The sequence below is a fragment of the Carettochelys insculpta genome, chromosome 10 (assembly GCF_033958435.1).
Source record: "Carettochelys insculpta isolate YL-2023 chromosome 10, ASM3395843v1, whole genome shotgun sequence".
NCBI lineage: Eukaryota > Metazoa > Chordata > Testudines > Carettochelyidae > Carettochelys > Carettochelys insculpta.
The window spans coordinates 29,192,182-29,207,568 of NC_134146.1; the positions used below are offsets into that span (position 1 = coordinate 29,192,182).

General features: G+C 41.0%; 1 protein-coding gene across 2 annotated transcripts in view; it reads left to right on the top strand.

Annotated features, from left to right (window-relative positions):
- The window catches only part of GMPS (guanine monophosphate synthase), a 64,254-nt gene that overhangs the window by 23,749 nt on the left and 25,118 nt on the right, over positions 1–15,387 (top strand). For both annotated transcript variants that reach the window (XM_075003965.1, XM_075003966.1), the window contains 5 exons: positions 879–982; positions 7,193–7,386; positions 7,805–7,970; positions 10,047–10,198; positions 11,210–11,383. In XM_075003965.1, coding sequence (XP_074860066.1) covers positions 879–982; positions 7,193–7,386; positions 7,805–7,970; positions 10,047–10,198; positions 11,210–11,383 — 790 coding nt within the window. The remainder of the gene's footprint in view (positions 1–878; positions 983–7,192; positions 7,387–7,804; positions 7,971–10,046; positions 10,199–11,209; positions 11,384–15,387) is intronic.

Genomic DNA, 15,387 nt, shown 5'->3' on the forward strand with positions numbered 1-15,387 from the left:
TATTCTTTCAAAAGAAGAAAAGCAGTGTAGATGTGGCTTTTTTGAAAGTAAACACCATCTTCAAAAGAATCCCTCTTCCAACTTACCGTGGGTGCGGACAAGTTTCCTGGGAGGCCCAAAAAGTTTTTTTTTTTTTTTTACAGCCACCATTCCTCATTCTCAGTGTCTTTGCTCTTATTTAGCTGTAATTTATGCCTAAAATGTCAAAGAGCCCAGTAAGCAGTGGAAGTGTTGGTAATGTGCTAGAAAGTAATGACCTCCCATTATCCAGCAAATTCTCTCGTCTGGCACTGCTCAGGTACCGTGGATGCTGGATGAGAGAGATTCAACCTGTACTGATGTGGGAAGGTCCTAAGAGTTCAGAGTGGCATATAAGATCAAAGAGAGAAAGGAACACTTCATCTGTAAATTACCTTTCCTTGAAATTTTCTATGCCGGTACATATTGCTTCCCCAAGTGACTAGTAAAAAAACTTGTCTTGGTTTTGACTAGTATTACTGTAAAAGTTTCAGTGAACTCTTATGAATTGGTGCGTTCTTCGTATGCATGGAGCATGTTACCTTAAAACTTTATAGCAGTTGTTTTCTCTTTAGCTGGGAGAAGTTCTGTGAGTTGGAGAGTAGCTGTAACCAAGAGGGCAGGTGGTTTGCGAGATGTTATGTTAATTGATCTGGGCTTTGAAAAGGTAGAGAACCTATGCCCTAAAACATTTAGTCACTCTGAACTAAAATGTCTTTCAGCAAGAGGTTAATACGAAAATTTGAAGTATCAAAAATGTGTGGTGTCCTTAAATGTTTAATATTTCACAATTGATTATGCAAATAAAGTTAGATGTTCTCAATTGTATTTCACTGATTCTGTTTTTACCCTGTGTTTAGGGGCCTTCAGAAGGAGGAAATCGTGCTCCTTACTCATGGAGATAGTGTAGATAAAGTAGCAGATGGGTTCAAAAATGTTGCACAGTCTGGGAACATTATTGCAGGTATGTAATTATGTAATTATAGTTATTTCTTGAGCCTTTTTTAAAAAGAGAAAGTATATGGAGAATTGTCACACAGAAGTTTGTAAAAGTAAGCTTTTATGAATAGTACATTCATATTAATATTTATTCGTATTCATGTTTATGAATATGCATATTAGAAACATTTCTGAATAATGCTTTAACTCAAACATTGTACCGCTGTGCTAGTAAAGAAAAAGACTGAAATTCATGCAGAAAAGACTAGTTTTTATTTTAAACATTCAAGTTGCAAAATGTGAGAGAACTCACCACGGAAAAGAAAACTAGTTTTCAAGAATTATTTAATATTGATTATCTAATGTGTTTAATTCGCTCTGGTGTTTATTATTGCCATTTTTACTTTAACAGAATAAAAAAGAACTGCAGTGTTAAAAGAAATCTTTCAGGTCTCTTGCGTAAAGGGTCACAGCGGAAGTGTATAGATATGTACCCTGAGAGTTGATTTAGAAAATGTACTTAAATTATTACCCCAGCTTGCAGCTCACTGAATGAAACTACCTTTTCTGCAGCCAGCAGATTATAGATTAGTTTCATGTTTACTGAGACACTTTGTCAAATCTTAAACAACTCATGTAGCCCTTATTTTAAATTATTGAGGAGAAGTCCAGGATAGAAAACTGCTGAATTGTTGGAAGACCAGTGTTCTATCAGCTGGTCTCCATTAACCACAGGACAGGCACAGTGCTGTATTTCATGTATAGCAAGTCTGCAGTACTGTCACCTGCAGGATGAGTAAGTAAATGTTGTTTAAATAGCAAATTTACTGTAGCCATTAGTCAAGATTATTTTTAAAGTATTCATTCAGCTTTTTAATAAAAATACAGTTGTCACTATTAAAGAGGAAACTGGCAAGCATTGCAGATTCTCATTATAGGAAATGCCAATCCACCTTCCAAATTTTTCAAGTGTTTTAAAACATGTAGGCAAAAAAAGAAAATTGGAAATTTCAAGCACACCCAAAAGATGTATAATGGCATGTCCCTTGTCTAATCATAGTTGCAGTTGAGCAAAGTGCTATAAAATATATACTCTGTTTAAAAATGCATATACTCATATTACTTATTTGGATACAGGATGGCAAATAAACCATTTTATTATAGGATTTTTAAAAAAAAAACTGTTAGACTGCATCCATACTAGGATTTGGTACTAATGTACTGTTTTGTTAGGGTTTAAAACCAGGATAATAATATTAGTACAACTTTCAATTGTAGACAAGGTCTGGAATTTCCCTGGGGGTTTGGTGTGTTAAGCAGGACATTAACTACATGTTCTGGTTTTCTGATACTTGTATTGCATGGTTAAATATTTTTCCTGCTTCCCCAAATTATCTGATTTTTTTTTTTTCTTTTGACTGCTAGCTTCTGTGTTTTGGAAGGGAACAACTTACTGCAAAACAGTCTCAAGTGTGCTTGAGTACCACAAAAATCAGATCACTTTCAAATATTATCTATTCATAATTGTGCAATATACACCCAAATATCTTCTACAAAATTTTTATCTTAATTTAGATGAGCTTCCTTTCATCCTAATTGTATTAACTAACAGCATGACCAGCATTGTCTGAAGTATGTGTGGGTTGGAGGGCTAAATGTTCTTGTTTTATAAGCTTTAGTCTCATTGCCACAATGCAATCCGGAAAAAGCTGATGAGAGGAGTTCAGCATGTAGTGCCTCCAGTTTTTCTCTGTGGTCCTGAGCAGTTCTGCTGATATCAGAACATATAAAGATCTTTTCATCTAAAATTATGTTGCATAAATAATTTTCCATACTGTAGTCAAAACACATTCCCAGTTCCATGGTGTTGACAAATTCACTGTAGGACCCATCCTGCAAACACCTATGTGCATACCTTTATGCATTTATATAGTTTTATTCGAGTGAATCTGTACATAACTGTTTGCAAGATCAGGGCCTAAAAGTGTATGAGTAGAGAAGGATTCATGGGGCTTGCCTACACTTGCCCCCAATTTTGAAGGGGGCATGTTAATCAGGGTGATGGGAGATTACTAATGAAGTGCTATGGTGAACATACACATGCCAGTACTTCCAAGTTTAACACTTCAAAGTTGCTAAGGGGGAAAATTAGCACTTCATTAGTAATCTCCCATCACCCTGATTAACATGCCCCCTTTGAAGTTGGGGAAAGTGTAGACCCAACTATAGATTTACAAACAAGAGAAACCCACCAAAAGGGACCCTTATGTTTAGTTTAACCTTACAATATTGATGAAGTAGGCAATTTAAATGCAGATTTGAGGGTTATATATGGAATATTTTTACACTATGTAATTAGGGTCCAGTTTGCTAACGGAATTCTACAAGCACAAAATTATTTTGAATAATTCCTTTCCTTTAAAAGATTCTAGAAAACCTAATATTCTTATGAGTAGCTTTTATAAAGCTTTCAGTAAGTTGACTTTCCAATCCAAAAACCTCTTTTTTAAGAAAAAAATTAAAGTTTTTTTTTTTTTGCATCTTCATTAATCTTTTCATCTAGATTGTTCATGTTTTTCTCAAGAGATCAGCTTTTTTCTGATCTATTTCTGCTGAAGATAAATACAACTTTGATTTAAACACATCAAACTTTATAGCATGGCTATATTTACAGTAGAGTTTTGTCGACAAAACTGGGGTTTTGTCAACAAACTCTTGGAGGGACTACACACACAATGCATTTTGTTGATAGTCAACAAAACTCGGTGCTTCCGCCAACAGCGTTCTGCCACTCCACAGTGAGGAATAACGCATTTGTCAACCGTTTCTGTCAACCAAAAATGCCATGTACGCACTCCCGGTGGCCCTCTGCCAGCAGGCAGGGCTTCCGGTTCACTGGGCAGCCCTGTTTGTTGAGCTTTTGGTTGGTCGTTCTGTTGAGAGAGTGGCTGGGCAATCTGGCCACTCTGTCGTTGGAGCAGATCGCTTTTTCGATCTGCTTTGTGTGTGGATGTGATCTGTCAACAAAATTTTAGATCTCTTCTGACAGTAACTTCTGTCGACAGGTTGCTGTAGTGAAGGCATAGCCTATAGGTTTGAGTAGCTGCTACTATGGCTTCAAAGAAACTTTGGAAATTACTGCCATCTTAATTTTTTTAGGGGCAAGTTTCAGATAATTAGACTGAAAATCTGGTTGAGACTATGTTTTAAGCTGGTCCTGACCCAGTCTCGTACCATGAGAGCCTCAGATGCTAGAGTCAAGTTTTGATCCCTCCCAGTCCTTCCACCCAAGCCTGACTCAGTGCCATTACTATATCATGTCCATGCATTCCGCATGTGTTCTGTCTGGTGTTGGCGCTGTGGTGGCTGTGTGTACTGCAGCAGCTGCATACACCAGTTACACACTTGGTCTGCAGTGCATGCAGTAAATTGAAATGGCAATGGTTAGCAGGAGGAGCATGCTGTGGCCACTGGTCTGAAACCCTACAGCCGGGAGAAGAGCTGACTTGACTCAAGCCCAAGAGTCCAGTTTTTTTCCAATTGAGATCTGACACTTTTGGTTGGAACTTACTGAAGCTAGAGCAAGTATCAGAACTCTAAACTGTACCACTTAGTGGTAATGGTTCGTAGAGATGGCAAAAAAAGAGCTTGTTCAAGTAGATGTGGCCACATGTTCCGTATAGACTTGTGTACCCTGTACACTGGAGCTGGAGAACTTTGCCTAACAGGAATGGTGTTCATGCCCTATAGCCACCCTCCAGCCGTGTAAAGGTCATGCCACATTGAAACCATCTGATTCCTTTGCACTGCTGTGGCCAGAGTTGAAGTGTCATGTAGTGTCTTCACCGCGCACTTCGCTATTTTCTGAGTACTTTTTTCCTTATAATAAAGGTAGTATCTTAGGCTTATTTTAAGAGTTATTTTGGTGTTAACGGAGAAGTTGGCTGCTCTGTGTGATGACCTCATCCGGGTTCAATCATTTGTCGTATTGTGGGGTCATTCCCAACAGTGACACCCGCCACCCCCAAACACACACGCTACATGGGCTGCTTGTGTATCTCAGTGAGAGGTGTTACATATACAAGTTGTTTACCAAGAAGACTTGAGTGATGAGAGGTTGCAGCTGAAACATCACTTTCTGGAACAGCCATGAGGCATGCTTCTGCACTCATCTTCAACTATGGCAAGTGATGCTGATCCATTCTTAGACTTGGATGTTTACTCCAAGAGAAAAAGTAGTTGTTCACCCTCTGTGATGTAATGAGGAAGATGTCCCCCAAAACAAGTTGGGATCATTCCAGGACTTGGGGATACTCCTCTTCTACTCCAGGAAGAGTGTTAACCAGCACCATACTATCTTTGTGATATGGGATGGAGCAGTTCCATCTCACTGTTCCTTGATACCTTATCAAGAGCAGCAAGAGCTTCTGTGAAGTCCAGTTCTGACCCTGGGCTGTTTCTGAGTTCAGTACCAATAAGATTGTACAAGTCCCATACCAAGTAGCATGAGACATGCTTTGGCTCCAAATCCTGGAAGCTTCACTGGTTCAGGAGTTCTCCAGTGCTTTGGCTTTTCACAAGTTGTCCTCTTTTGTCCCCTTTGCACCTTTTTGTCTATGTCTCAGAGCCACAAGATCTGTCGGCACCACAGCTTTTGCCAGCCAGGCAGCTGATAATCAAATAGAGGCTAGGCCTGGCACTGAAGGCACCCTTGATGCCAATATGTTCTTTGGCACCATCTTTATCTTGGCAGCAGATCCAATTCCTAGCCTTGGTGTTGACTTCCTCTCCTGCTACGGCGGGGGGGGCGGGGCGGGGCGGTATATGTGTTTCGTTGTCACAGTGGCTGCTTCCCTACGCTTCTTTGGTACTAGTGCCACCTCCTTACATCCTTCAGATGAATCCTATAAGTTGTTTGCCCCTTTGGGGTTGGCTATCAGGTTGTTTTCACAGAACCTCTAGGATTACTCAAGATTGAGACTGGAGTTTTCCTCCTCCTCATTGAATAGGAGCCATTGTTCACCTTTCAGTCACTGTTGGTATTGAAAAGGACATCTGTGCTGCAGTTGGGCCGGGGCAATATTCCCTGTAAGCTGTGTGCTTCTGCAGTTGCTTAGGAGAAACTTAAATGCCACCCAGTTGATTGAGCAGTGCGCCCACAGCTGGGGTTTCTGTTTAGTGTTGATGCACATTCATACATGCATTGGCACGCACACGCGCACACAAAAAATTCTGTAAATGTATGGAAAAAATCTGCACGGGAATGAAAAAGATTAGAGGTATCATTGGTGAGGAGCTTTTGGCCTGGTGCCTACTGGTCACAGATGCCTAATCCGTATGCCTAGTGACCTTCTTGGAATGTAGGGGACATTTGTTGATACCTGAGGGCCCAATCCTTAGCCTGCTAAGAGCAAGATCACTGGTCCCAATATTGGCTTCTACCCCTCTACCATCTGTGCCCTGACTGACCACTGAGTTTGTTTGCTCTGGGCCTGTTGAACTCTGCTGGCAAGATTCTGTGGTACAAGAACAGGTAGTGTCATTGGTGCAGCAGATAATAAAAATTAGATAAGCAGGGGAATGGCAAAATACAGTAATATTAACAAACGTAGTATGTAATACTATCCAAGACTGCAGGTGCTGCAGCACCATTTAGTGGTTACAGGAGTGATCTACTTTTTACCATGGAGTTCTGGTTGTTGGGCAAATGCAGGGAGCAGGTTAAGTAAGGTTTGGATAAACAGGATTTTACTGTAACTAGTGAGCTAGTGTTGCTAGACAAAAGTGCAGAGAGAAATATAAAAAAAACCTGCCAATTTTGAAATACCACCCAAAATCTCAAAGAATGTAGCTAACGAGAAAAAAAATAACGCTAGTATATGGGAAAGGCAGTTCAGCAGCAGCAGGTTATGTTCTGTGTGGTTTTACCTCCTCTCCCTAAGTTTTGACACCACATGCCAAATACAGAAAGTGTAGAGACTCAGTTCAGCATCACTTACCACATAAGTTCTTAAATATCTTTAATGTATTTTTATATGGAAAAGGTAAAGTTTTAGGAATCTGTATGATAAACCTAATTCTAGTGACTATTGTTTTTCAAATATTCCGCTATGAATTAATCTGCCAGTTCAAACCTGAGTATTGAAGAGGACACAATATACATTTTCAAAATTATATATAAAACCTTTCTCATGTTGTAGGTTTAATTTTTAATACCTTACCTTTTTACATGAAGGTATAGCTAATGAATCTAAAAAAATGTATGGAGTTCAATTCCACCCTGAAGTTGGCCTTACAGTGAATGGAAAAGTGATACTGAAGAATTTCCTCTATGATATTGCTGGATGCACTGGTACTTTCACAGTGGAAAACAGACAACTTGCATGTATTCGAGATATTAAAGAAAAAGTGGGTTCATCAAAAGTCTTGGTAAGTAGGTTTTTAACTGGTTTTGCAACTTCCAGTCTCATGAATAAAATGAAAATTTGTAGATATGTGAGTTAGTTTAAAGAAGAAAAAAATTAACGCTTTAGGGTATAAGCTGGCCAGCTGTTTCGGAAACTTGTTCTCACATGCTGCACCATTTGCCTAATACATTGATTAGCTTTTCATTTTCCTCCAAAGAATTGAGAATACTGTGATAGGTTAGTAATGTGTTCTGGTTATGGTTGCAGTGTTAGCCCTTTTTGTCCCAGGGCATTAGATACAAGAAATTCATGTGTTATTGTCTTTAGATATGACCAATAGAACACCTTGTCTTGATCATAGATTCTTATATTTATTTCGAGTTTTCAGTTGTTATTCTCCCATAGATGTTTGGACAAATGTAAATTTTTCCTGACTCTAGGTTTTACTCAGTGGAGGTGTGGACTCAACAGTGTGTACTGCGCTCCTGAATCGAGCTTTAAACCAAGACCAAGTCATAGCTGTACACATAGATAATGGATTTATGCGCAAGAGGGAGAGTCAGTCAGTGGAGGAGGCACTCAAAAAACTTGGAATTCAAGTAAAAGGTATTGTGTTTCATGTTACTTAAACTTTATGTAAAAGAAGGTAGTATGGCTAGTCTTCTAAAGGAAAAGCCATAATCTTACAATTATAAAAATGTGTGTAAAATTTTGAGAATATAAATATTAAAAAGTAGTAGTTACTAGTAGCCCTGAAAAATGTACATGCTTATAATAATAGGGTAGTCCGCAGAGATTCAAACCAGGACTGAAACTGCATTGTGCTGGCTATTGTAGAAAAATAACATAAACATGATCCCAGACCCAAATGGTTTTAAAGTTTTGATATATAAATTCTATTGATGACTGAAAAATGTTATCCTAAACTGAGAGATTAAACCACTTCACCAGTGGCAGGTATGTGATTACAACTATTGAGGAATTTATGACACTTGGCATTTTCTTCAACCATCATTTCCTTTCTTCCACTAGCAAATGAGTCAGCTGCCTTCAGTGGCTGCAATTCCTTGTTGATATGAAGGATTTTTTTCTGATTGAAGGGTTTAGTTTGCAGTTCTCTCGCTAAGTCTTAATTATTTTTAACTTTGTAAGCTACCTTGTGTACATGATATTTTTCTGATTTCATATGAAATTTATTTATTTATTTTAATATACCTCAAAGAAATTTTGCTTATATTTTATCAATGGCTTCTGAGAAGGACCCTACTTAATTATTTTAATCTGTTTTCAGTTACAAGAAGTACATTTTGAAAAGTCAGAAGGTATCTCTTTTTGACTAGTAAGGGCTGAGTTTGTTTTTCCTCAGCAATGTGATGGGATCATAATAGACAAGTGATTCATGTCAAAGTTGGGCAGTGAAGTATCTCATCATTCATACTGTTTACATAAAATCATCTAATTCATGAGTAGCTTTTGCATATTGTTAAATCTGGCAATGAATACTATTGTGTTTAACGACTACTACTGCTCAGATTGTCAAGGCATCTGGTAACATGGTGTATGTCAGGCAACACAGTCATTTAAATTTTCATCATTAAACAGTGCAATGAGGTATAGCCTCCATATCTTCCAACTTTTCACAAAGAAAACTTCACCCAGTATAGTCTAAGCTAGGGGTCTGCAACCAAAGTAGTGGGAAGAGCTATTTTTTCAAATTCAGTTACAAAATCAAGAGCTGCAATGCATGTGAGTATGAGACAGTCCTTAATAATAATATCCAATGGTGCTTTTTACCACCCCTCTTTTAAGATTAGCATACACATAAAGATGTGTATCGGTTAGAAAGTTGTTACCCCCATCTCCAGGCTTTGCCCTTCTCAGCCCCCCAAAGCTGCCTCCTATCCTCAGGCTTTATCCCCCCCATCCCCAGGCCTAAGCCCTCTGAGCCCCAAAACCACCCCTGCCACCCACAGGCTTAACTCACTGCAGCATGCTCAGTTCTACAGCAGCTGAGGCTGACGTGCCCCCTCCCCCCCCCGCTCCCCTCTGTCTCCTCCTCCTCCTCCTCCTTGGTGTGGTTACGTGGCTCAGACAGGGGCAGGCTCAGTTGCCTTCCTGCTAGCTCTTCTGCTGGCTTAGACTTATGCCCATGTGGGGCTGCCCCCTGCCTAGCTGGATTTCTCTTCTGGGCTCCCCTGCTGAAGCTAACTGTTGAGCGGCTCCAGTTCCTGCCACTTAAACAAAAAAACTAAATTCATTTGATTCAATGGAGGGCAATTGAATTTAGATTTTTGTTAAAGCAGCAGCAGCCTCTGAGGTCACAAGAGGAGTCAGCAGTGGCAGTGCTTGGAGTCGAAAGGGGCTCCTTAAAGAGCCACATGCAGCTCCTCAAAGAGCTGCAGGTAGCCTACCCCTGGTATAAGCTTTGTCCATCCCTACTTGGTTGAATGTTTCACCAAGAGTAAATTATACAATGGAATAGAAGGTAAGGGAGGTGGAAGAAATACCTTCACCTCAGATAAATTCTTGAATGAGAGAGTGCTTGAGTAGCTGTGTAAAATGCAGAGTATCTGAAGATATGACCTCATGTGATTTTTTTTTTTCAAGTGATAGACTTATTTTCTGCAGTCTTTTTTAGTATTATGTATTGGGTTTGTTAATACATTCCTGTATTTTGTGCAGTGGTAAACGCAGCCCATTCATTCTACAATGGCACAACAACTCTGCCAATTTCTGATGAAGACAGAACTCCTCGAAAGAGAATTAGTAAGACTTTAAATATGACTACAAGTCCCGAGGAAAAAAGAAAAATTATTGGTGACACATTTGTGAAGGTATTCACTTCATAGTTATTTTAGCATTAAAAAAAGATGCTGTTAATTAATGCAAGTTGAAATATCCTCTTTTGAGAGACCCATTCTCAGGTGCGTATGCTTTAGGACATCAGCTGCCACGTAGGTTTTGGCATGTGGATGTTGGACATCTTGCTCCAGAAACCAGGCCTCTAACACGTAATTTCAAAGAGAAAATTTGTAAGCTGAAGCAGAATTAGGTCTGCCACTGATCATGTGATGATTATAAACAGCTGAGCAGATCTGCTGTTCTGTCCACTGTGCACCTTAATGGCTAAAATACATTACACAAGCTTTACAAATAACATGCATTTACCAAATGGCAAAACACTAAATTGATCCTTGTATCTTGGTTTTAGTGTGTTTCTACTACTGTGTCAACTTGCAAGTACTTTAATTTCTGTCTTATTAATGATGCAGAGAGAATACATAGATGGCCAGGAGCAATGTTAATGTTAATTCAAGGGTAGGGTAAATCTCTTTAATCTGGAACACTCTCGTCCGTCAACATCTGTAATCAGCACAGTTTTAGTCAGCTGGACTACCACTTACATGGATGTGGCCAAGTTTACCACAGTTCCATAAAGTTTGTTTACAGCCACCAGTCCTGGCTCTCAGTATTCTGTTATTTAGCTGTAATTTACTGCTAAATGTTTTCTAAGAGCCCATTAAGCAGTATAAGTGTTGGTCATGCTGCTGCTGGACAATATTGAACTCCTGAAATGTGGCAAATTCTCATCCGGCACTGGTCAGGTCCCAAGGGGGCTGGATTAGAGAGGTCCAACCTATATTTTAAAAAAATTTTATTAATCATTCAGCTAATTACATAACAGACGTGAAGCAAGATTTTTCACCTTCCCCTGTTCAGGAGTAGAATATTTATCATGAGCAGGAGAGATTTCAATTCACTAACCCTTCAGGTATGTTGTGCAATGTACTTTTGGATTCTTCAGGATCAATGTAAAACATCTGTGTTTTCCCTCCACACTTTAGATTGCCAATGAGGTAATTGGAGAAATGAATCTGAAACCTGAAGAGGTCTTTCTTGCTCAGGGAACTCTAAGACCAGATCTCATTGAAAGTGCTTCCCTTGTTGCAAGTGGTAAAGCTGAAGTAATCAAAACTCATCACAATGACACAGAGCTGATCAGAAAACTGAGAGAAGAGGTAAATAAAAATGAGGATATAACATTTGTTTTTGTGTAACACAAATCTGAAGTTAAATTAGAAAAAACAAATACTATGTATACAGTAAGGTCTCAGAGTACATGAGGGTTCCGTTCTGCATGCCCTTGCGTAAACCCAGATTTTGCATAAGTGGAGGTCTGGCTTTTTCCCCAGCGGAACACGTGTTCTGCAGCCAGGGAAGTAGCAGAAAGATATGTCCTGGGTTGTGGGGGCAGGGGGGCAGTTGGGGAGGGTTAAGCCTGACAGTGGGTTGGGGTGGGTGGGCGGCTAAGCCTTGGGTGGGTTAGGGCTGCAGGGGGGTGAAGTTGAGCCAGAGCTGTGCACAGGGGTGGTGAGCTGGAGCCCTGCTCAGCTGGTGAGTTGGGCCATGGCGGGGGCAAGGGGTTGAGCTGGAAGCAGAGCCAGGCACGGGTGGTGAGCTAGCAGCGGGGTTGAACGGGGGGTGGGGTGTTGAACCGGAGCCGTGCGGGGCAGGTGGCTTGAACCGGAGCTGCGCGTGGATGGTTTAACTGGGGGGTGGGCAGCTTGCACCAGAGCTGTGTGGGATGGGCAGCTTAACTGGGAGGGAGGTTGAACCAGGGGGGTGGGTTGTTAAGCCAGACCTGCACGGGGCAGGGGCAGGCGGTGATGGCTTGAACCAGAGCCATGTGTGTGCAGCTTAAATGGGGGAGGGAGGATGGAACTGGAGCCACATGCGAGGGGTTTGAACCAGTGTGGGCAGTTTAAACCGGGGCAGCGGCTGTGGGGTGAGCTGGAGCTGTGCGTGAGGGGTGGTGAGCCGGAGTGAGATGTGGGCATACAGGGTGAGCCAGAGCTGCGTGCAGGTGGTCAGCTGGCAGGGTGTTGAACCGGGACCAGGAAGGTTGAGCTGGAGTCGCGCCTTGAGGGGTGGTGCGCTAGAGCTAGAGGCAGGGGTGGGAAGGTGAGCAGGAGCTATGCATGGGTGGTGAACTGACTGGTGGGTGCTGAGCTGGGGCCATGCAGAGCTGGGTGTGTAGAGCCAGGGTGTGGGGAGGGAGTTAAGAGCAACTGGAAATCATGGTGCAGGGTTTACTGTAGGAATTGGGGTCAGACGTATAAAAAGAGCATGGTCACATACTCTGAGACCTTATTGTACCTTCCTATCAATAAAACTGTCAACACTAAGGGAGGCTTTGTTCAGAGTTCTTTGTGGCAGGGCCCTATTTTGGTCACAGCTATTAGGCCGTAATTAATTTACTCTTTCTAGCTTCTTGGTTCTCTCAAAGTAATTTTGGTTGGTTGACTATTTGGACAATCCTAAATAGTTGGGAAAATATTCACAAATTGTCAATGAATTATTTTGTTGAAAGTTTTATATAAGAGATTTTGCTTTTCAGATGGGAGAATGGAAAAGTGTTTCGCAATAAGGGAACAGAAATAATACCATTTGATTGACATGGGAAGCTCATACAAAGTAGCTTTCCAGACAACCTGGCTGCACCTCGCCTTCAGCTCATTAATCAGTAGCTGGTCTGCATTCCCAAAGTTCATCATGCTTGCTTTCTAGCAAGATTGGGTTACTCTTGTAGCCTGGACTCAAGACAGGTTTATTGAACTCACACCTTTCCTGCCTGATGAAAACGAGTTGTGGGCCGTTGGTTCTACTCAGGCCAGAAACAGCCAGATCCTCAGTCTGGAAAGAATCTTCCTTTGTCCTTCAAACACAAACTCAGCCTGGTTCTTGCTCAGCTACAGTTAGTTGTTAAACTTTCCATTATTGAGCAAGTTCATAGAGAAGCTAGCTAAGAACCACTACAATTTTAGCTAATTGACGCTATTATCCTAGACTGGCACAGTCTGGATTCAGGCCAGAATGTGGAACTGAAACTACATTAGTAGTATTGGTGATCTGTTGTCAGTGGTTAGAGCATACGTGTCCATTTTAATCCTTGGGGACTTCTCTGAAATGCTTGACAATGTTAACTATAATATAGTGTTCTTGTGACAGAGAGGTAGTTAGTAGTCCAGGATAATACACTTAAATGGCTTAAATCCTTTCTGGAGGGACTTGCCCAACAAGTAGACTGTGGCCACACTAGGCTAAAACTTCGAAATGGCCATGCTAATGGCCATTTTGAAGACTACTAATGAGGCGCTGAATTGAATATTCAGCGCCTCATTAGCCTCAGGACGCTTCCAGCTGCAGTGCTTTGAAAGCACTGCTTTCGAACGCATGTGGTGGCTACACGGGGGTCCTTTTCAAAAAGACCCTGCACATGTTGAAATCCTCTTATTCCCCTCACCTGAGAGGAAAAAGGGGATTTTGAAGTGTGCGGGGTCCTTTTGAAAAGGATCCCCGTGTAGCCACACGCATTTGAAAGCGGTGCTTTCAAAGCCCCACGGCCAGAAGCATCCTAATGCTAGTTCAACTGAGTATTCAGCGCCTCTTCAGTAATCTTCGAAATGGCCATTAGCATGGGCATTTTGAAGTTTTGGTCAAGTGTGGCCACAGCCGTAATGATGGGAAATTGCACCTCCACTATTTAGACCCAGAAGTGATTGTGAAGTCCACAAACATTAGTTCTTCTTCTGTTCCTATGCAACATTTACATGCACCCCATGGGTGAGCTGGTCAACAACATGGATTAAGTGCCAAAAATAAGTAGATGCACAATTTTACTTATGCTTCACCACATATGACCACAGCTCTCCCATCAAGATGGCCCACATCTTGGATTAAATTAGCCCATTGATGCAAAACAGCTGGTTGAAGCTTAACCTGCGCATGATAGAGATGGTGCTGGCTGGTATAGGAAAGCATTTTGAAGAGTTTCAACCACAGTGCTGTCTCCTTTTGGTTGAAGACATGCACCCAAAATTTGTCAGTTTAGTCCATAGCTTGGGCATGCTTCTGGATTCCTTATTGACAGTAAGCACTTTCACAAAAGCATATTAGAATAATGCTTAGCACCATCTCTTGTTGACTAGGAGACGCCATCACATTCTGGCAAGCAGTGATCTGCATTCAGTTACTCATGCCTTCATAAGCTCTCAGATGGACCATAGCGATGCAATATACCTGGTCGTGAAGTGCTTAGGAAACTCCAGCTGACACAAAAACCTACATCTGGCCTCTGTAAAAGCTGGCTGCCAGGAATGCATTATAGCCATTCTGTTTCCTATACAGTAGAAATTCAGAGCTATGAACACCTAAGGGGAATTGATGTTGTTTGTAACTGAAATGTTCAAAATTCTGAACAAAATATTATGGCTGTTCTTTTAAAAGTTTACAGCTGAATATTTATTTAATACAAACTCTGAAACTTTACTATGCAGAAGAAGGACGCTGCTTTCCTTTCATTTTTAGTATTTGGCATAATATTGTATTGTATTTCATTTTTTTTTAATTGAAGGGAGGAGGGGGAAGAATTTCTCTGCTGCTGCTTAATCACACACTTTTGGTTCCAAATGAGGCATGTGGTTGAATGGTCAGCTCTTAACTCTGGTGTTCATAAACCTGAGGTTCTAGTGTGCTTGCTTCCCACAGAATATTGAATCAAGTTCAAGATCTCAGTAGTTCATGATATTCCTGATCACCTGAGCCCAGGATATTAAAAGATTTTCTAAAGCTGGGGGATGAAGACCAACCTAAACAAGTTCCCTTCTCCAGTGCAATGCAATTTTCCTTCAGCTATGAGCTTTACTGTTAATGTAGAGAGAGTACTTTCTTGAGGCATCACTTGAAACTGTAGAAAGAATTCCCAAAGGAACTCAGAGCCATCACAGACCTCACCACCACTTTATATGCAAGGAGCACTTCTTTAAACCTGCCTCCCTTAGCATAAACATATACACAAGTTGAACCTCTTTGGTTTAGCCTTGAGAAAAAGAATACTAAGGGGGAAATCTTACAAGTCTTTCAGTGCAGTAGTGACGGTCATAAGGAGGATGGCAGTCAATAGTTGTCCGTGTCTGATGAAGGTAGGGAAGAATTAATGGGCTTGATCTGCAGCAAACGAGAT